The sequence below is a fragment of the Amphibalanus amphitrite genome, unplaced genomic scaffold, assembly GCF_019059575.1.
Source record: "Amphibalanus amphitrite isolate SeventyFive unplaced genomic scaffold, NRLGWU_Aamphi_draft 000451F_arrow, whole genome shotgun sequence".
Classification (NCBI taxonomy): Eukaryota; Metazoa; Arthropoda; class Thecostraca; order Balanomorpha; family Balanidae; genus Amphibalanus; species Amphibalanus amphitrite.
Window position 1 is genome coordinate 470,000 of NW_024881945.1, and position 20,769 is coordinate 490,768.

The window sequence follows — 20,769 nt, forward strand, 5'->3', positions numbered from 1 at the left end:
GATCACGAAACCGGAAGTGTACGTTTCCGGTCTGGCAGCTTTTGCTGCCAAGCGTATCTTACATAGTCAAAAATTGAGTGGTTTGTCACATTTCAAAGCACAAACATATCAAAACCGCGAGGAAATGATCTTTCGATACCAACAACCTTTGCCACAGAGTGTCTCCTGTTGGTGCATGTACAATTTTCACGAACTTTTTTATTAACGTACCAGATATGATCTTGAATATGTGTAATTGTTCGGATTTCCATTCGACCGTAGCCTGCAAATAACGACCGTAGCCAATAATTCTCAAGAATAATGAACTCAAAATCCAGACCTCAGCTAACAGTTCAGTTCGTTCTGAGAGATCACGTTCTTTCTCTCATTATTTCAGCTCACACGTGCTTCCCCTCCCCACAAAATCTTATATAGGATGCGACGAAGGTTTTGATGACTTCCGTCGACCGTTTATTTAAAGCAACTTGGCGTGTTTCCAATGTGCTCCTAAATATCGCGTTCCTTTCAACGAATTGTGTCCCTGAGTCTTTCTCTGAAGCGGAGATTATCTGAAAAGCTGACCTTTACCAATGGGGGTCACTGGCATGGGTAATTGTTTAACCATTGAACGGCGCATTTACTGAACGTCTAAGCATGAAGGTTTAGCTTTACAGTTGAGAGGTTCGTAGTTGCGCTGTTGGCATGCTCCAAGCTGGCAAGTGGCAACACATGGAAGGACGCTGCCTCACACTTCTAAGCCCCCGTTTTCACCAACAAGCGCTGGTGGAAGAAGTTTATGGACAAGTAGCGTCACGCATAGCCCCAATCAGCATGGTCCTCCTGCGTCTCAACCGTCGCCAAGATCGTCATGAAGAAAGCACCTGGGAAGTCTGACCGTTCTGCGGAGAATCTGAAGTCTTATTCATAATGATCACTCGGATAATGTTGTCCATTGATAAGGGAGGAATGCCCTTGGACTGAAGGCGCTTGACTATTGGTGCGGCCAAAATAACGAAAATCAGCAAGCCCAGAGCCCTCAGATTTGCACGAAACGGAGAATCTGGCCGGTAGAAGAGTGGAAACGGAGTAGGTATGTAGAAGCGGGTCTAGTTCGGCGACGAGTCTCCGTTTCAATGGATTCACCACACAGACCCCCAAAACGAGCATGGGCTGAAAACGCGGCCCAAGTTCCGACAGACTTCTGCGAAAAATTCTCGCCGCAATGGTATGTCGAACGATCACGATGTCCTAGCAGGGCCTGAGCTGAACCAGCTGGACGTGATCTAGCAAAAGACGGAGTCGATCCCGACTACTACCTAGAAAACATACTGAAAAGCGTGCATTTGGCATTATAAAGTCCACTACCCCGTGCTCCAACGGCGCATGGTGTCCCGCAGGTCGGACAGCATTTTCATGCTGGACGGTACCCCATCTCATCGATCTTCCGGAACTAGGTGGTGCCAGGACCGGCTGTCCGATATCTGGGGGAAGGACACTTGGCTAGGAACAGTCCTGGCCTAAATCCAATCGAATTATTTTGGAGGATAGTGCAGCAGGAGCTGGACATATACAAACTTTCCGGCGACCACGGACAGCTCGGAAGGGCGCTCAAGTCCCACGCGCCCCTTTTTCACATGGAGGACGTCCCTTTAATCTTAATAGGCACCCCTCTTTCCCATGTAAGCGCCCATTTGGTCATCAAAGGCGCCCCTATATGTCTCAGAGGCGCCCCTCTTTCTTGTGCAATGCGCCTCTTTTTCATATGCAATGCGCCCCTCTTTCGCATAAAGGTGCCCTATGGACATTACATGCACCCCTATGACCTTACAGGTGTCCCTCTTTCTCGTAGAGGGGCCCCATTGGGCTTCATAGGCGCCCCTCTTCGGCATGCAGGCGCCCCTCTTTCGTGCAGATGCGCCATTATGGCCATGACCTTCGTAGGCGCCCCTCTTTTGCATGGGGGCGGGAGCGGGGCGGGGGGCGGGGCGACCCCATAGTTAGGCCTCAAAGGCGCCCCAACAGGCCTAGCAGGCGCCCCTCTTCCCGTTCATCTATAGAGCCACGGCACCACCTTCCCTTAGGCGACGGCGCGCCCCTTGAGGGATGGAGCCTCTGATGACAGTTTGTCCGCACCACTCCGTTCAACGTCCCTGCTTCAGCAATGGCGGAATACATTACACGCCTGGTAGTGCGTTGGTATGCAATACTCTGCAGACAAGAATAAATAGCAGAAACCCCGGTAATGACCATTTTTGGAAAGGCAAAGAAATGGGGCATTACACTATGAGCCATAAAGCCAGACATTGTTGCTCACTCACGAATGGCATAGCAAAAAGGACGTAACTGCTCCATTTTTGACTACGTAAGATACGGTTGGCAGCTTTTGCTGCCACTTAAATATAACGCACGATTGGCGATGCTTAGAGAAATTGATGTCGCACCTAAGCTCTTCCCATTGATAATCACACATTTCTTTACAATAATCAATAATAAAAAGGTAACATTTATTCACACCACCTTCGCAACTGACTTTTTTGGTGTCCGCCGCACGACCGCAATCGCGCGCCCCTTGCACCCCCGCGATAAATTGTTTATTTCTCAGCACGTTCGCTTTCTCGATCAATAATTCGGAGCGCACATGACGTGCATTGTTTTGGTCTTCCATACGGGTGAGAAGTTTGAAAGTTCACCGCAACGTTTAGGAATGCGGCGCTATTTTGTCCTGTGGCAGCAAAAGCTGCCAAGCGTATCTAATGGGTTAAATAAACGGTCGACGGAAGTCATCAAAACCTTCGTCGCATCCTATATAAGATTTTGTGGGGAGGGGAAGCACGTGTGAGCTGAAATAATGAGAGAAAGAACGTGATCTCTCAGAACGAACTGAACTGTTAGCTGAGGTCTGGATTTTGAGTTCATTATTCTTGAGAATTATTGGCTACGGTCGTTATTTGCAGGCTACGGTCGAATGGAAATCCGAACAATTACACATATTCAAGATCATATCTGGTACGTTAATAAAAAAGTTCGTGAAAATTGTACATGCACCAACAGGAGACACTCTGTGGCAAAGGTTGTTGGTATCGAAAGATCATTTCCTCGCGGTTTTGATATGTTTGTGCTTTGAAATGTGACAAACCACTCAATTTTTGACTATGTAAGATACGCTTGGCAGCAAAAGCTGCCAGACCGGAAACGTACACTTCCGGTTTCGTGATCTGGCTAAAAATGCACATGTATTCTCCTAAAGGGTGCCTGACAAACATATGTTAAAATCGCAGTGAAAGTCGACAAAAAAAGTTTTCGGCTCTAATGGGTTAAAGCAACTTGGCGTGTTTCCAATGTGCTCCTAAATATCGCGTTCCTTTCAACGAATTGTGTCCCTGAGTCTTTCTCTGAAGCGGAGATTATCTGAAAAGCTGACCTTTACCAATGGGGGTCACTGGCATGGGTAATTGTTTAACCATTGAACGGCGCATTTACTGAACGTCTAAGCATGAAGGTTTAGCTTTACAGTTGAGAGGTTCGTAGTTGCGCTGTTGGCATGCTCCAAGCTGGCAAGTGGCAACACATGGAAGGACGCTGCCTCACACTTCTAAGCCCCCGTTTTCACCAACAAGCGCTGGTGGAAGAAGTTTATGGACAAGTAGCGTCACGCATAGCCCCAATCAGCATGGTCCTCCTGCGTCTCAACCGTCGCCAAGATCGTCATGAAGAAAGCACCTGGGAAGTCTGACCGTTCTGCGGAGAATCTGAAGTCTTATTCATAATGATCACTCGGATAATGTTGTCCATTGATAAGGGAGGAATGCCCTTGGACTGAAGGCGCTTGACTATTGGTGCGGCCAAAATAACGAAAATCAGCAAGCCCAGAGCCCTCAGATTTGCACGAAACGGAGAATCTGGCCGGTAGAAGAGTGGAAACGGAGTAGGTATGTAGAAGCGGGTCTAGTTCGGCGACGAGTCTCCGTTTCAATGGATTCACCACACAGACCCCCAAAACGAGCATGGGCTGAAAACGCGGCCCAAGTTCCGACAGACTTCTGCGAAAAATTCTCGCCGCAATGGTATGTCGAACGATCACGATGTCCTAGCAGGGCCTGAGCTGAACCAGCTGGACGTGATCTAGCAAAAGACGGAGTCGATCCCGACTACTACCTAGAAAACATACTGAAAAGCGTGCATTTGGCATTATAAAGTCCACTACCCCGTGCTCCAACGGCGCATGGTGTCCCGCAGGTCGGACAGCATTTTCATGCTGGACGGTACCCCATCTCATCGATCTTCCGGAACTAGGTGGTGCCAGGACCGGCTGTCCGATATCTGGGGGAAGGACACTTGGCTAGGAACAGTCCTGGCCTAAATCCAATCGAATTATTTTGGAGGATAGTGCAGCAGGAGCTGGACATATACAAACTTTCCGGCGACCACGGACAGCTCGGAAGGGCGCTCAAGTCCCACGCGCCCCTTTTTCACATGGAGGACGTCCCTTTAATCTTAATAGGCACCCCTCTTTCCCATGTAAGCGCCCATTTGGTCATCAAAGGCGCCCCTATATGTCTCAGAGGCGCCCCTCTTTCTTGTGCAATGCGCCTCTTTTTCATATGCAATGCGCCCCTCTTTCGCATAAAGGTGCCCTATGGACATTACATGCACCCCTATGACCTTACAGGTGTCCCTCTTTCTCGTAGAGGGGCCCCATTGGGCTTCATAGGCGCCCCTCTTCGGCATGCAGGCGCCCCTCTTTCGTGCAGATGCGCCATTATGGCCATGACCTTCGTAGGCGCCCCTCTTTTGCATGGGGGCGGGAGCGGGGCGGGGGGCGGGGCGACCCCATAGTTAGGCCTCAAAGGCGCCCCAACAGGCCTAGCAGGCGCCCCTCTTCCCGTTCATCTATAGAGCCACGGCACCACCTTCCCTTAGGCGACGGCGCGCCCCTTGAGGGATGGAGCCTCTGATGACAGTTTGTCCGCACCACTCCGTTCAACGTCCCTGCTTCAGCAATGGCGGAATACATTACACGCCTGGTAGTGCGTTGGTATGCAATACTCTGCAGACAAGAATAAATAGCAGAAACCCCGGTAATGACCATTTTTGGAAAGGCAAAGAAATGGGGCATTACACTATGAGCCATAAAGCCAGACATTGTTGCTCACTCACGAATGGCATAGCAAAAAGGACGTAACTGCTCCATTTTTGACTACGTAAGATACGGTTGGCAGCTTTTGCTGCCACTTAACCCGCGCACCGACGGGGGGGGGGGGCGGATATCCGCCCCCCCCTGAGGTTTTTCGCGGATAGCGGGAAAACCGCGGCGCGTAGCGCCGCGAAATTTGGTATGACTATTCTCTCATCAATTTTACACATGGTGTGCAAGTTTGAACCTCCTAACTTTTAAGGTCAGGTCACCAGGTCACTTTGAATGACCCAACCTCAAGTCACTTTTTTGCAACTTTGTCACCGTGCCAGAGCTACAGTAGATGTCGGAGGCCTTTGAAAGTCGCAGGATGTTATAAGGTCATTAGTAGCTACAATTTGTATATCTCGGAATTTTGATGTCGGTGACCTAAGGTCAGGTCAATTTCGCGACCTTCCCATTATAAGTCAATGGGGGAAAAATCAACTCCCTGTTTTTACCACTAAAACGGGTCGGAATGGCCCCATATACCATACATGACTTCACATACGATCAACCTTCACTACCTTGAGGTCTGTTTTGCTGTTGGGCAGCTGTAAGGTCATGTGACGTCATCAAAGGTCACCAAAGGTTTTTTGCCAATAACTCCTTACAGGAACAAGATACAGCCGCGCGGGTGGTCTCATTGTGTTCAGCTCGTCAAGACGCATCGAATGATATACATGATGACCTCGAGGTCACGTGACCTGAGGTCAACCTTTGACCTTGACCTTTCGAGGTCAACATATATATCATTCGATGCGGATTGACGAGAGGATCACGATGATGCCCTTAGTTTGTTCCTATCTTGACTACTTCGAAAGTTATTCGAGAAAAACCCTCTCCATATCTAGCGCCGCCATTTTGACTTTTTCGACCCCTGTGACGTCATCTTTGACCTGACCTGAAAATGACCTTAGTAAAAATTGTAGACCTTGTCCGTGCGTATCCGATGCCGTTTACCGCTTGTCGCTATCTTGCTTCGTTCTCGAGATCTCAGGGGGGGCGGTCATCCGCCCCCCCCCGTCGGTACTAAGTTGGCGCAGACCCCCGTCGGTGCGCGGGTTAAATATAACGCACGATTGGCGATGCTTAGAGAAATTGATGTCGCACCTAAGCTCTTCCCATTGATAATCACACATTTCTTTACAATAATCAATAATAAAAAGGTAACATTTATTCACACCACCTTCGCAACTGACTTTTTTGGTGTCCGCCGCACGACCGCAATCGCGCGCCCCTTGCACCCCCGCGATAAATTGTTTATTTCTCAGCACGTTCGCTTTCTCGATCAATAATTCGGAGCGCACATGACGTGCATTGTTTTGGTCTTCCATACGGGTGAGAAGTTTGAAAGTTCACCGCAACGTTTAGGAATGCGGCGCTATTTTGTCCTGTGGCAGCAAAAGCTGCCAAGCGTATCTAATGGGTTAAATGTAAAAATACAGTTTCTTTCTACACAGCAACTGAAAGAAACCTAAGTGACTTGTAGCCGAAGGTAGGTAAGAAAGCATCAGACGTGTAGGTACCTATTAGATACGATATTAAGTAGACACCTATCGCACCTATCCTGCAAAGTGAGCAAACATGAAACAGCTGACTCTGAGACAGCTCGGCCATCGGTCCTCGGCTATGTCCGGTGTCCACCCCTGCTGGCGAGGTGCTGGCGATCACGAAGCCCCTCCGTCGCACAGCTGTGCCGCTCCCATCACATGTGGGACCAGCTGGAGGCACCGGCGACACTCATTACTCTAATGACGGTCCGATATTATCGGGCCGTTTGGCAGCGCAGGGCTGACGGTGACCGTCCGTCTGTCCGTCACTACGAAACAGACCATCCGACAGGCAACACCATGGCTACGGGATACCTCCGCGTCACTCTGGTCGGCCTCGCAGCCATCGCACTGGTAAGAAACTGAGGAAGGATCGGGTAGAATGGGAACTAAGAGGAACGAAAGAGACTGGTTAGGGACTGCGTCGTTTCTTCTTGAGACGTGGATGGTAAGATAGACGGATAAACGGGAAGACCTGATAAGGAACTGCATGGCTTACTCTCGAGAAAGGAACAGACATAACTGAACTATCGACAAACGTGACTGGTGAGAAACTGTGGGAGGAAAAACGACGAAAACATCGGTAAGAACTGACAATGAGCAGACTCACTCTCGGGAAAGGAATAGCCAACTCCAACAAGGAACTGAGGACGGAGGAACCAGAGAAGCTGGTACGAACGGACGAGACCAGTAAAAACTTAGGTAAGAAAACGGGCAGAGCTGATAGCGAGCTGGAGCCTGGAAGGCAACAGATCGGCACGATAATGAACTGCAACTGGAACCGGACGGGACTGGTATAAGCACTCAGCTTGGAAATAAACGGGCAGTGGTGAGGAAAAATTGGGCAATAAATGTAAAAAGAAACACGTTTAGTCGCATAACCTCCTTTAGTCTGTGTCGGATAAGTCGCTAGTCCCGACATTATCCCGTCCTATGCAGGCGACGGTGTGCACGGGCTCGACGGAGGGTGAGCTGCTGGTGAACCGGAGGGCGCCCTCGGTGGTCGAGGTGCTGGACCGCCACATCTTCCAGACCGACTACCCCGATAAGGACTCCGTCCTCCAGGAGATGGCCAAAACTGCCTACGTCGACGTCATGTGAGTTGCCATTGTGATGACAAGGGACGTGGACAGATAGCTTAAGTAGATGCCTACACACGACAGATGTTCGAAAAATATGGCCAAGTTGTTTTTTGTCTTGAAGTCTTATAGGAAGCTCACGCGTATGATCGGTTTCAAGGACCGATTTATGCACTGGCGGATCCAGACTTGCGTTTTGGGGGGGGGGGGCCAACTCCTGCAAGTAACCAAACCTAGGGTACCCCCAAATCCTGTTTTCTCATCGGATTTAGGCCACTTATTTTTTCGTCACAGCCCTGAAACGATATTTTTTTAAACTAAAAATAAAAAAATATACAAATGGTAGCCCACCCAACCCGAGCCTAAATATTACTTTGAAAACACTTCAAATTGCTTTTGTCGACCAATTAGCCCGCTCCGGGTCGGTGCGTGGCGCAGCCTCCGCGGGCTGGGAGGTGTCGGTTGGACCCCCTGCCGTTCTTCGGCCCCTGATTAAGCTAGAGCTCGCGGAAAAAAACAGGCGTGTTGCCCGTGAGTGACGAGACGAAGCCGATGATACCCGATTTTAAGGTCCTTGGTCATTGGTTGACCTTCCAGGGCGGTGTTTCACGGTCGTGCTGACAGCCGCTGACAGCGCATTCCGCGAGCTAAGGTCAGCCTTCGGTAGTGTTGTGGGTATAGGCTTGTTGATGTCTCCATTGAAACCAAAAGTGCCATCAGCGCTGGCAGCGACTGGCAGCGTGCCGTGAAACACCGCCCAGGTCAGGTCACAGACCCAAAAGACGGGAAAATCAGGACCTGTCAGAACCTCCTAAAGTAAGGCTGAAATACGTTTTTTTGTGCTGATCACAAATTTCATGTTAGTTTGGATCATAGATAATGTCTTCATGCGTTTAGGCCATGTCGGGGCAGGTCAGGTCAGATCAACCAGTAGGGGTACTTATGGGCGTCCGTATAGCAGGTGTCCACTACCACTGGCAGCTACGTAACATGATACGAAGGCATCAAAACTACTTCGTAAATGTTCAAATGGCTGCAAAATGCTAAATTCAAAATCAGCTAAACGAAACTATCCTAGAAACATGCTAAACTCGGAAAAGTGCACCGAGGTCATCAAAGGTCAATGACCTGACTTGACCGTAAGGTGGCATTGGCATCCGCCCTAATGCGTGGGAGCAACATCATATCACATGTTTGAGCGTTTTAAACCACGAAAAAACTATAAAAGCGCGGATAATGTGAGCCGACATACGCCGAATCGCTATTCCGGCCAAACATGGCCTCCAACATGGCCAAACATATGGTGCGTTCGGAGAGGCACATTCCACGTGGAATCCGTTGAATATTCCATGCGCGCGGAATATTTCCGGAGATTAGCCGTTCAGAGAGATGATACGCCTCCGAACGCGCGGCACGGGGAATATTCCCGGGGACGGTGAATATTCCATGCTCTCCGAACGCACGGATAGTCTCGAGAAATAGGCCACAAGTCAAAGTTCACTTGGGTCAGGGTCATAAAATTTTCAGACTTTGTCACCATGAGGGTACTAAAGTTTCGTCGCGATCGGCTTCATGATACCTTACACGATAACTTCACACGTCGATCGAGAGTTAAAGCATGGATGAAGGAGAACCTGGGGATGAAGGTTCTTTCATCCATGGTTAAAGTGTGCAATAAGAACTTCTTGGGTGAAGACAAGACCAACACTTTTATCAAGCTCACAGATTTTTAATGATACGGTATTTTCTCTCTACCTACTACGCCCTTCTCACATTCATTTTTCTTAACCCGCGCCCTGATGGGGGGGGGGGGCCATTTTGGCCCCCCCCCTGTGGTTTTTCTTAAATAGCGAGAAAACGGCGGCGCGCAGCGCCGCCAAATTTTGGGTACCTTACCGGACATCAATTTGACACCTTCACACAAAATTTCAAGTCACAGGTCACCTCAGGTCAGGAGTTATTGAGGTCAAACTGAGGTCATGTTCGAGTAAAAATGAGCAATAAACATGACATCTTGAAACGCTCACCAATTCTACAGTTAACAAGCAATTTTAAAGTTCTTTATGTGGTTGTGTAGACAAAAGACGGGGCTACAAAACTGCTATCTCGGATTTTCGAAATTTTTGGATTTTGACCCCCAAAAATCAAAAAAATTGATTTTTTTAGAAAAACTCAAAAAATTTCCAAAAAAATTTCGAATTTCGAAAAAACCGGAATATATGTGATAGTCCCTGCGCTCTTCGATATACATACCAAATTTTAGATCGATACCTCTTTTTTTGGCCAAGTTATAGCGAAAAAACTGTTAAAAATTGATGACGTCAAATTTTTGAACTCAATTTTTAGCAATTCTAGACCTCGTAGCGCAAAACGGAGACCACCATTGAACTCCCCGTGACGAGCTGCATCGAATCGATACCCATTTTATGCAAAAATATCAACTTTGAAATTTGACCTAATTTGACCTGACCTTGACCTGACCTTGACCTGACCTTGACCAAAACGTGACCTAAGCTGGCCCTAAAGTCTGTCTGACCCACATAATCGCATTTGTCATGTAAAATGGACCATAAAACATGTATCACACGACACTTTCATATTGTGACCCCCCAGTGACCTGACCTCTGTGACCTGACCTGGTATCAGTGACCTCAAATAGCAAAATATGTGTTTGAAGAACATTTCCCCATCGATGATTTTCAATGAAATGCATTTTACACGATTTTACAACGCATTTCTTGAAATGCCTGTAAACGGTGAAAATTCGACCTTTGACCTGACCTGTGACGTCATCGGTTTGACCGAGGTCAATGAAATTGGGTCACAAGGTAGTTCCCCGTTGGGGCTATCCAACACCGTTTACCGCTTGTCGCTATGTTGCGTGGTTCTCGAGATCTGAGGGGGGGGGGGCAAAATGGCCCCCCCCCCCCCATCAGACCGCGTTGCTCGGCAGACCCCATCTGGGCGCGGGTTAAGTGTTTTTGGGGACAAAAAATATATGTTGTTCCCCTTTCAGGCTTGGGGGCATGACCCCGTGGCCCCCCTGGATCCGCTAGGCCGAAACTAACTAGGTCGTTTTCAAACGGTCTGATATTTCAGGTCATAGTTTGCAAACGGCCGGTGTTTTCAGGTAGTTTCATATGGCCTGACTGGGCCAGGCCGTTTGCAAACGGACCGAATTTTCATACGGCCTGTAACATATATTCAGATTTCGACATCTGTCGTAGCATCAAATGCTGATGTGGCGCACTCAAAAGCCGGAATTGGTCCTTGGATGCCGTAAGGACCCTTTTAAGAAATAAGTGACCCGACTGACCCTTAGAGATTGGCCTGAGCTGTGACCGAAATAAGTCTTTTACCGTTTCGCAGGAAGGGACAAAAAGGTCCCTCATATGCTTCTTGTACAATTACGAAACAAAACAAGTTTTTTTTTCAACGAAAACTCAGTGAGTTTTCCTAAAAAATTTATTGCGCATATTCCGTGAATGAAAAGTTGCCGGGTCATGTCAGGTCAGGCTGCCACAGCAAGTTTGTTAACTTGACAGCTCAATCGATATTTATGCAATAAGACCTTCTCGGGTGACGATAAGACATGACGACACTTTATGAAGGAAGCTAGTAAACCCGGTAGTTTCTCCATAGGCGCGGGAACCGGGGGGAGGGGGCAGTGGTGGCAGCTTGCCCCCCCCCCCCCAACTCTGGGGCCGTGCGGGCGGTGCCCCCACAACTTTCAGACAGAATACCGCTCCTTTTTGCAAATGTTTTCTTTTTTTGTTGAAAAAGCCAAGGGATGAAAAATAAGTGGCCTAAAACCGGCGAGAAAACTATATTTGGGGGATCCTAGGTTGATCTCTATCATGGTGTGACCTCCCCCCCCCCCCGTCTAAAAGTAGTTCCCGCGCCCCTGGGTTTCTCTACGCTATTGAATCACGCTGCTGATTCTAGTAAGTATCTACTACACAACCTTCTCACATTAATTTTTCTTCGAGCGTTTTGGGGGGCCAAAAGATATGTTGGCCCCCTCTTTCAGGCTTTTTGGGCCCATGGCCCCGGTGGCCCCCTTGAATCTGCCAGTGGGGGCGGTGCCCCCACAACTTTCAAACGGAATACCGTCCTTTTTTGCAATTGTTTTCTTTTTTTGTTGTTGAAAAAGCCAAGGGATGAAAAATAAGTGGCCTAAAACCGGTGAGAAAACTAGATTTGGGGGGACCCTAGGTTGATCTCTATTATGGTGTGCTCCCCCAGTCTGAAAGTAGTTCCCGCGCCCCTGACTTTCTCTACGCTATTGAATCACGCTGCTGATTCTAGTATCTACTACGCAACCTTCTCACATTAATTTTTCTTCAAGCGTTTTGGGGGGCCAAAAGATATGTTGGCCCCCTCTTTCAGGCTTTTGGGGGGCCATGGCCCCGGTGGCCCCCCTGGATCCGCCAGTGGGGGCGGTGCCCCCACAACTTTCAGACGGAATACCGTCCTTTTTTGCAACTGTTTCTTTTTTTTTGTTGAAAAAGCCAAGGGATGAAAAATAAGTGGCCTAAAACCGGTGAGAAAACTAGATTTGGGGGGACCCTAGGTTGATCTCTATTATGGTGTGCTCCCCCAGTCTGAAAGTAGTTCCCGCGCCCCTGACTTTCTCTACGCTATTGAATCACGCTGCTGATTCTAGTAGGTATCTACTACGCAACCTTCTCCCATTAATTTTTCTCCAAGCGTTTTGGGGGGGGCCAAAAGATATGTTGGCCCCCCCTCTCAGGCTTTTGGGGGGGCCATGGCCCCGGTGGCCCCCCCTGGATCCGCCAGTGGATTTATGCTGACTAAACCTGGCAACGGACTTAACTATATTTTGGGGTTAATGCAAGATAAATTCTCAGCGAATGAAATACTAAAGCAGCTCGAAATGAACATTGGCTGGGCCTTTCTAAATCAAATAAGAAAGCATGCAAACGTTCTAATGTTTTCTTTGAAAACATTCAAAGAAACGTTCTAGCTGAATATAAAATATATGCGTTCAGTTGGAAATTACTACCGTGAACTTACTGGATTTTCAGCCTCACAAACGTTAGTAAGACAAAAAGACATAAATAGTACTTAAGTTTAACTGAAATGAATTTACGTTAACGCCTCTTGACGCCATTTTTTCGTGTTTTCCAGGTGTCAAGGATGTGTGTTCGGGGACGACAGCTGTGGCCCGGAGGAGAAGGTGTCATTTGCGTTATAAATAATTTTGCAGAGAAGTGAAGGAAAAACCGTGCAATATGTGTTCCGTGTTGGTATGGATAATGAAACGCTTTTACCATGCCATTGTGGCGGCTTAGAGCTAACACTGTCGTTTGATAATCCTTCAAATGTCACTGCATGCATACCCGCTGAGACAATGATCATCATGACGGCTCTCTTTACTTTGGATATTATTAAATCCAAGTCTGTGCAAAAGCCATGTTGACATCATGTATTGAGAACGGAACCCCTCTTAATCAGTGATCACAGCGGTGTAGCCCACACATAGCGGGGCTTGAGTCAAGGTTTTCGGGAGGGTAACGGTACATACGATCCTAACATTTGCAATGTGATTAGCAATGAAGTGTGAAGAATGGGAACAGCGATTGCATTTTCGCAACTCCTGTGGAAAAAGCCAATGAATATATTTACGTGTCCGAAGTGTGTCTCCCACTTCCCATGCAGCTCTACTGTAAACTTTCACATTTTTATTGTATTTATTATACCTACGAGTATTTGTTCACGAATACGTGATTTCCTTCCTCGTATAATGTTCACAGTAGCTATTCGCGTTTTAAAACCATCGTTATTTTCTATGCTTTATATTCGAGCTGCTACCGGTTATGATTCGATACTCAGCAATCAATTAAAGTTCTGTAACAATTAGTGAATGAAAACATAGTTACGGTTCAGAATTCAGATGAAGTCTCATTGGCTCTTAATCGAATTGCGAAAGTTTGTAAATAAAAACGTAACTTTTACTCAGCCTAACAAACCGTGACAGATATTAGAAGTCAGCCAACAAAAGTACCGTAAAATCTCGGCATGCAATCCCCAATAAAGTGCGCATTAATCACGGATCGTTCGGCGGGGTCCTCGGTCAGCGTTCACGGTTGATTGCGCGCGTGACCGGACGGTCAGCGGCTCGGTTCCGCTCGGCAGATCACCTGGGCCGGCAGCGCTGCCTGAGAGACTCGGGGAGGCTGCTCAGAGACTGTCGAGAAGACTGGAGAGAGAGACTGCTGACAGTCTACCTGAAAGGCCCGGGAGACTGCCGCGGGGAGACTGTTGAGAGACTGTCGGAGCGACCGCCGGGGAGACTGCCAGCACCTATACTAACCTGAGAGGCTACTGTCTGCCATCGCTGCCTGGGAGACAGCCAGTACTGTCACTCTGCCAGCGCTGCCCGGAGAGTGCCAATGTATCAGAGTGAGAGGCGGTGAAGGCGACCCGGTGACCCGGCGGACAGTGCAGCAATGCCAATGGGAGCCCGAACGGCCATATGACGCCGGATAGGTGATCGGGAGACGGGAGCGGGACCCGGCCACACAGCTTACCCAACACGGTCAATGGAGACGAAATTGACCAAACGGGAGAGTAAAAGATGGTCTGTTACAAAATCGAAAGGCCTTTAGTATCAAAGCATTCAAGCTGAGTTCATGTTGCAACCATATCCAACCAATCATTTTTCTTTTGACGGAGATAGGGCCAAAATCGGAAATAGCAGATGTTTTTGTTGATAACGTAAGTTAACAATAATCATATCATTTCTAGCGCCATTATTTCACCTTTCTTTAGTCATTTTCCCCTTTTGTTCTATTTAAATCATTACAGAGGTGTCCAATACAAAGATAGGGTGGGAACGGGGAGACATTGTTTTAAGTCGACTTCCGACTGATGCGCCACCGAGTGACCGGGTCCATGCTGTTTTGACAGGAGAGCGATGGTGAGACAGGCCATCCGTCCCAACAAACGGTTATTCCTGTATCTATTGTTATTTATTATTATTTGCTGAAGCATCTTCTCCCATTTACCCGCTAGGGGTGAGCTGGATGGGCATTACTATCAAGGATGGTGAATGTGATGTGTTGGTCTTTTTTATTTACAGGACTGATGACATTTCTACCGCTTTGTACGACACTTGTGCCTGTAATACACGTGCGTTTTGTATCACGAGAAGTACAGGGCTAACAAACCATGAGTTGCCGAATCAGAACACATTAAAATGACAATGAAAACTGTGCCAGCACTACAATACGATATGAACTCCGCATGTGACACGGCTTTAGCAGTGTCCCTGGCGCTGAATGAATGACAGAACACGCCTTTCGCGCGAATAGGTCGGATTTGGGTCACGCCATCGAGGCATTGGGCCACGTTTTAGCTACCACATACGACAAAGAACATACGACCGACGTGGCCGTCGTGATGGGAATGGTTCAAGTAAATATCTGCTCGGATAGATAGTGGGCCATGATGCATCGCCGGTACCAAACGAATGCACCTATTCAGCTTGCAAAAACGTTTAGTTGATGAACATCAGTTTGCAGTTGAACGAACACGTCTCCATGCTACAACGCTTTGCTGAATTTATCTTGCGAGTTTTCTTACTGCTGTATTTTGTTCGGAGTGTGCTTATTATCATACCAACTCGTTTTATTCACCTTTTATGTAGCTTGTATTCTATAGAATATGCATGACGGCATGTACCTATGCACAGTTGTGAGAAATATGTGTCTGATGTGCGTACATGCCGAACGCAGGTGGCTTTGTACCTACGCTGCGCTTGTAAGTTGGGGTCAACTGTGCATAAATAAATCATAGATGATGTCTTATTGACCAATGTAGGATATGACACTGGTCCCAGGGCGAAAGTCGTCAACATGAAAACTAGGTCGGGCTTGTTCTGCGAGTGCTATTGGAAAATATAAGAACAACGGTTTGTTGTCGGGTCGTAGTTTTTTATTTTTAATGTATGCCTGCCTGTTAATTTCGAATGGGATAATGAAACAAACCAAATGCTTATTTGTAATAATGATCATCGCAATTCAATTGATTGGAAAAAACTTGAACTGATACAATGGACAGCCTTGTCCAAGTCAAGAATATGCAGCGACATATGTACGGCTTACAAGATGACGTGCAACTAGGTAAGCACTTCTAACTGTTTGAGATCCTATCACGCTACTGATGAAATCTAGATTAACCCACACTCTTCCCCGAGAAAAACACGGGCGTAGTTTGTGAACTGATTGGTGTGACGCTGACAATGGCGCTCCCGTGGAGCCCTTCAGCGGCCCCCTAGGCGACGCGGTACATGCGGCACGCCTTGAATCCTGTGAAGAGCAGGCCGGAGCGCCAGATGCCCACCACGCCGTACACCAGGTTGTAGGGCGTGTCGATGTTCCAGTTGTCGCTCCAGCCGGTGCGGCCGGCGCCGGAGCTGCGCGGGTCCTGGGTAAAGCAGTTGTCGTAGTTGACGCGCCAGTTGGCCATCAGCAGGTTGCACTTCATGAAGTCGGTGGTGGTGAACCAGGCGCTGTCCGGGTCGGCGAGAGCGGTCACCACGTGGTTCGGCGGGCAGAGCCGCTGGGTGGTGTCGGCGTCCAGCTCCACGGGCACCACGGCGGCCACCTCCTGGGAGACGCGGAACTCGGTGCCGTACCTGCGGCGGAGACAGGAACGCGTCAGGGGTAGTATGCGAGCGCGGGGCAGAGTCAGGTCTGGTCGAGGGGTAATCAAACCTGGTCTGGGAGGGAGGAGGCAACGTCCTGGAGGGCTGGTCTGAGGAGGTATACATGTGAGGACTGGTGTGAAGGGATTGTGCACGGTTGGTCTGCGGAGGGTCAGGGGTGAGCTGAGGGAGGGCGAGAGACATGTCTGGGATAAAGAGGGGTAGCTTCAGGGTCGCCCGGGCCGGTCTGAGAGCGGCAATGTCGGGGCTGGTCTAGGGAGAACAGCAGACGCATGGCATAAATATATAGATAGGGACTCGACTCACATGTAGCAGCGGACGTAGTCCAGGTCGTTGACGGTCGTCTCGGCGTTCTGGATGCCGGTGAGGATGTAGCGGCTGCACTGGCGCTCGGCCACGGTCGTCGGTCCGTTGCAGTCCAGTCCCCAGCGGTAGTCGGGGTCGGCGGACACCTCTGCCGGGTAGCTGGCCGGCGCCGACACGTAGGCGGTGAGGGTGTGGCCGTAGCTGCGGTGCGGCACCCGCTGGCCCTGGCCCTGCCGCCCCACCTGGTAGTAGTCCCAGCCGGCGCGCTCCACCAGGTTGACGCTGAAGCAGCCGGTGATGACGTTGGTCGGCTGGCAGGAGCGCTTGCCGTCCGGCCCCGGCGCGCGCTGCAGGTTGAAGCCGAGTGCGTTTCGGTAGAGCGCTCGCGCGGCGCACTCGCCCGGGCCGGCGACAGAGAGGGTCTCGATCACCGACCCGGAGGCAACCATGTCTGGCGGACTGTCCGGGTGGAAGCCGCGCGCCACGACCTGCTGGGCGCTGACCTCGGGTAGCTGTAACACGGTCAGCAGCACGGCCAGCAGGACTGGAACGGTCGGGGAGGATGGATCCGACACTGGTCTTCCACGCGCCATCTTTAGACCGCTCTGGAGGAGCTCTCAGCAGCGTCTCACAGCGTCCCTCACACCGGTGCGCCTACAGTTACTGCGGACCGCAGGGCCCGCACAGGCACTCTGAGTGACCAGTGCGTGTGCGTGGCTTCCAGGGAAGGTGGCGATCGATGCAAATTATTTACGCTGTTGGTCAGTTGTCGGGACAATGCCTTGCGCGAAAGATCAATGCCATAGCAATTAGTAGATATGACACCACTGTTCCAATACATCATGTATGCAATGTGTATGAAGGATAATTACTAGGTTTTGACAGGAGAGATGATCAGGATAAATAATACAAAATGACAAATGTATTCGCCTATCATGTACAACGGCAAAACCATCGTTTTGACATTTGGTATTTGAACAGGACAAAGTCCAGTCATGTATTATTTGTATCGTGCATTATTTTTTTCGTCTGTTTTAACTTATGATTTTAAATTTACCTTTAGAGTGTTGTCAAAAAGCCGGTGCCAGGTGGTCGGTATCCAGCAGCCTCGAGGGCCTTCGATGACCCAACCGGGATGATAGGTGGCCCCAGGCAGGGCATAAGCCACCAGACGTAGCGGCGCAGCGGATCACCTGACATAAAGTGTCGGCTGCACGGCGGATCACGTGACACGGGGCGTCGGCGTCAGCTGCGTGACGGGGCGCTCCGTGACGCGGCGGTGACGTAACGCCGGACGGACGGGGAATGTTAGCTCAGCCCTGTCACACAGGCAGGGGAGAGGGGGAGGTAGAGGGGAGTCATAGAGAGAGAGAGAGAGAGAGAGAGAGAGAGAGAGAGAGAGAGAGAGAGAGAGAGAGAGAGAGAGAGAGAGAAAGAGAGAGAGAGAGAGAGAGAAAGAGAGAAAGGGAGAAAGAGAGAGGAGAGGGAGAGGGGGAGAGAGAGAAAAAAAGAGAGAGAAGAGAGAGAGAGAGAGAGAAGAGAGAGAGAGAGAGAGAGAGAGAGAGAGAGAGAGAGAGAGAGAGAGAGAGAGAGAGAGAGAGAGAGAGAGAGAGAGAGAGAGAGAGAGAGAGAGAGAGAGAGAGAGAGAGAGAGAGAGAGAGAGAGAGAGAGAGAGAGAGAGAGAGAGAGAGAGAGAGAGAGAGAGAGAGAGAGAGAGAGAGAGAGAGAGAGAGAGAGAGAGAGAGAGAGAGAGAGAGAGAGAGAGAGAGAGAGAAGAGCGTTTGTCCGTGATTTGTATCGAAGCAAATTTTAGGGTGATTGAATACGAAATGCTCAGATGTTGACGAATGGTAGAGGAATGTCTACTCTAATGTTTATAAAATTTCATTTAAATCATTCAATGACTCCAAATGATAAAGAATACAGGATAGCCGCATGCCAAGGGGACAATAAATGACAATTAACGTTGAAACGTATTAGGCACTTATCTAGAATAACAATTTACAGTAACACCAGCTAACCCGGGCCCAATTGGTTGAGGATGGTATGGGGTCCCATATAAATACAGCCGATCACTTGCAGCCTTCTGCCCTGATTATTAGCCCCGGTGGGTTTCTCCACCTTCTACATCATGACGACCTTGGACACTGCAAGTGACTGACAGAAAGTGACCTGTGACCTTTGAACTGTGACCTTTGACCTGTTATCACCGACAACTAGCGAGCATCATTGACATGAGGACGTCATTTTAGCAACCAGTGACCATTGGTCTCTAAAAGGTCACCTGTGACCACTGAACTGTGACTATATTGACCACTGATCGCTGACCACTGACCGGCCACCTCTGACCATTGACCACTGTTCGTTGACCAGTTACCTGTGGCCGTTGACCGGTCAGCGGTAATCGTTGTAATCGGTTATAAATGACCGTTGACCGGTGACCAGTGACTAGTCACCAGTCACCTGTGACCACTGACCACTAGCCAGTGACTGATCACCTGTGACCGTTAACCACTGACCACTGACCGCTGACCACTGACCATTGACCGGTGACCACTCACCTGTGACCGCTGACCGACCGCCGCGGCGTCACGGTCGAGCTCCCTCAGCCGGTGAGTTTCGCGCTCCGGCCGCCAGGGGCGCTCTGGTCGGCGGGCCGGTGGACCGGCAGGTGTGTGCCGGGTGGTGGCAGACAGTACGGTGGTGAGATCGACAGGGTGTGAGCGAGGGAGGGCTGTGAGGTGCGCCAGAGGCCCGGAGGAACAGCGGCACTGAATTCAGGTGAGCAGAGGGGTCAGTGACGCCGCCGGGCATGCTTACGGTGACATGATAATGCGGCGATATCGGGAGCCGTGAAAAATAATATCATACATATGATAAATAGGATGCATTTGTGTTTCACGTTTGTGTCCTACTGTGTTACTGGTAGTTAGGTAAATAGCCTTCCAGCTAACAGCCATTACCAGCGCTCTGCCACTTGTGCTCCAGTCATTTTTTAGACCTATTATATGAGACACTCCCTTTGCACCATTTTCTGTGACGATGCTAGCACAGTTCCACTTATTGCTGGAATTGGGTTAGAATTTACGACTATTTTCTAATCTCTGGACAGCACAAAGAGAGGAATATTCAGTATGGCTACAAAGGCTGTGAAATGATGAGCCGAAAACAGGATTGTGCGGCTCATTCAGTAGGATTATCTTCTCTCTCCCTCCGCGGAAGCTCCTGGTTCTCTCCAGACCGGTTTATCCCACCGCGGTAATTATCCTCACCGGGACTACCGTCAGGAATCGTGTGTCGATAGTCGTCGAAGTCGTGCACTTAGATGAAGCAAAAAGGCGATATCTGCCTATGTCAAGGTAACATCTGCCATCAGACGGCTTTATCCACTGATAAATGGGGTATATTTCCTCCCAGGTTTGCGATAGTTGGTAGACAGTTATGAACTTCATAGGTATAGTGGTCAACGTGAAATGATCTAAAGATAAGCTGAGTTGAGATGTAATTGCATTCGACATGTACTTATCCGCTGTATGTATCATATGCATGCTAGATCAGAAAACATCCACGACTGACGACGAAGGCCAGTTCAAAGAAGGCCAGTTATCTCCCCCATCATCTGTTTTCCGGTGCTGACTAGGAGAGCCACACCACTGCCCCGCCGGGGAACATGGCGCCACCCCACCGACTCGGGTTCCCCACCGAGGGTCCCGCCCGACACATACCCGACTGAAGTCCCCCTCCGAGGGTCCCGCGGCCCCAGCCGTGTTTCCGGCACCATCTGAATGTTATCAGCCTCCGTTCGTGAGCTGTTCTGTCTCTATCACCGTCCGGTGACCAGAAGGGGAGAGACAGACGGCCGCTGGCCAGCTGGGGATGGTCTACGAGCGTGACCGGCCGCGGCGTGCGGCGCATCCAACGGTACCTGGACAGTCAGACGGCTCACACCGCTGTGTTTCCCGTGATCACAACGCCGCGCTGTGTTCC

General features: G+C 49.5%; 3 protein-coding genes across 3 annotated transcripts in view; 2 read left to right on the forward strand and 1 right to left on the reverse strand.

Annotated features, from left to right (window-relative positions):
• Positions 1-6,891: 6,891 nt before the first annotated feature.
• Positions 6,892-13,439, forward strand: LOC122391723. The gene is made up of 3 exons (XM_043385925.1): positions 6,892-7,059; positions 7,645-7,802; positions 12,936-13,439. Exons 1-3 carry the CDS (start codon positions 6,907-6,909, stop codon positions 13,000-13,002), a joined length of 378 nt encoding a protein of 125 aa, XP_043241860.1. The 5' UTR covers positions 6,892-6,906; the 3' UTR covers positions 13,003-13,439.
• A 2,281-nt stretch (positions 13,440-15,720) lies between these two features.
• On the reverse strand, positions 15,721-17,476 carry LOC122391739. The gene is made up of 2 exons (XM_043385958.1): positions 16,783-17,476; positions 15,721-16,446 (listed from the first exon to the last, which is right to left on the reverse strand). The coding sequence occupies exons 1-2, from the start codon at positions 17,373-17,375 to the stop codon at positions 16,083-16,085; spliced, it is 957 nt and encodes a 318-aa protein (XP_043241893.1). The 5' UTR covers positions 17,376-17,476; the 3' UTR covers positions 15,721-16,082.
• Positions 17,477-19,474: 1,998 nt separating this feature from the next.
• Positions 19,475-20,769, forward strand: part of LOC122391719 (myosin-IIIa-like) — a gene marked incomplete at its 3' end in the record, with an annotated part of 28,912 nt that continues 27,617 nt past the window's right edge. The window contains exon 1 of the mRNA XM_043385914.1: positions 19,475-19,563. The remainder of the gene's footprint in view (positions 19,564-20,769) is intronic.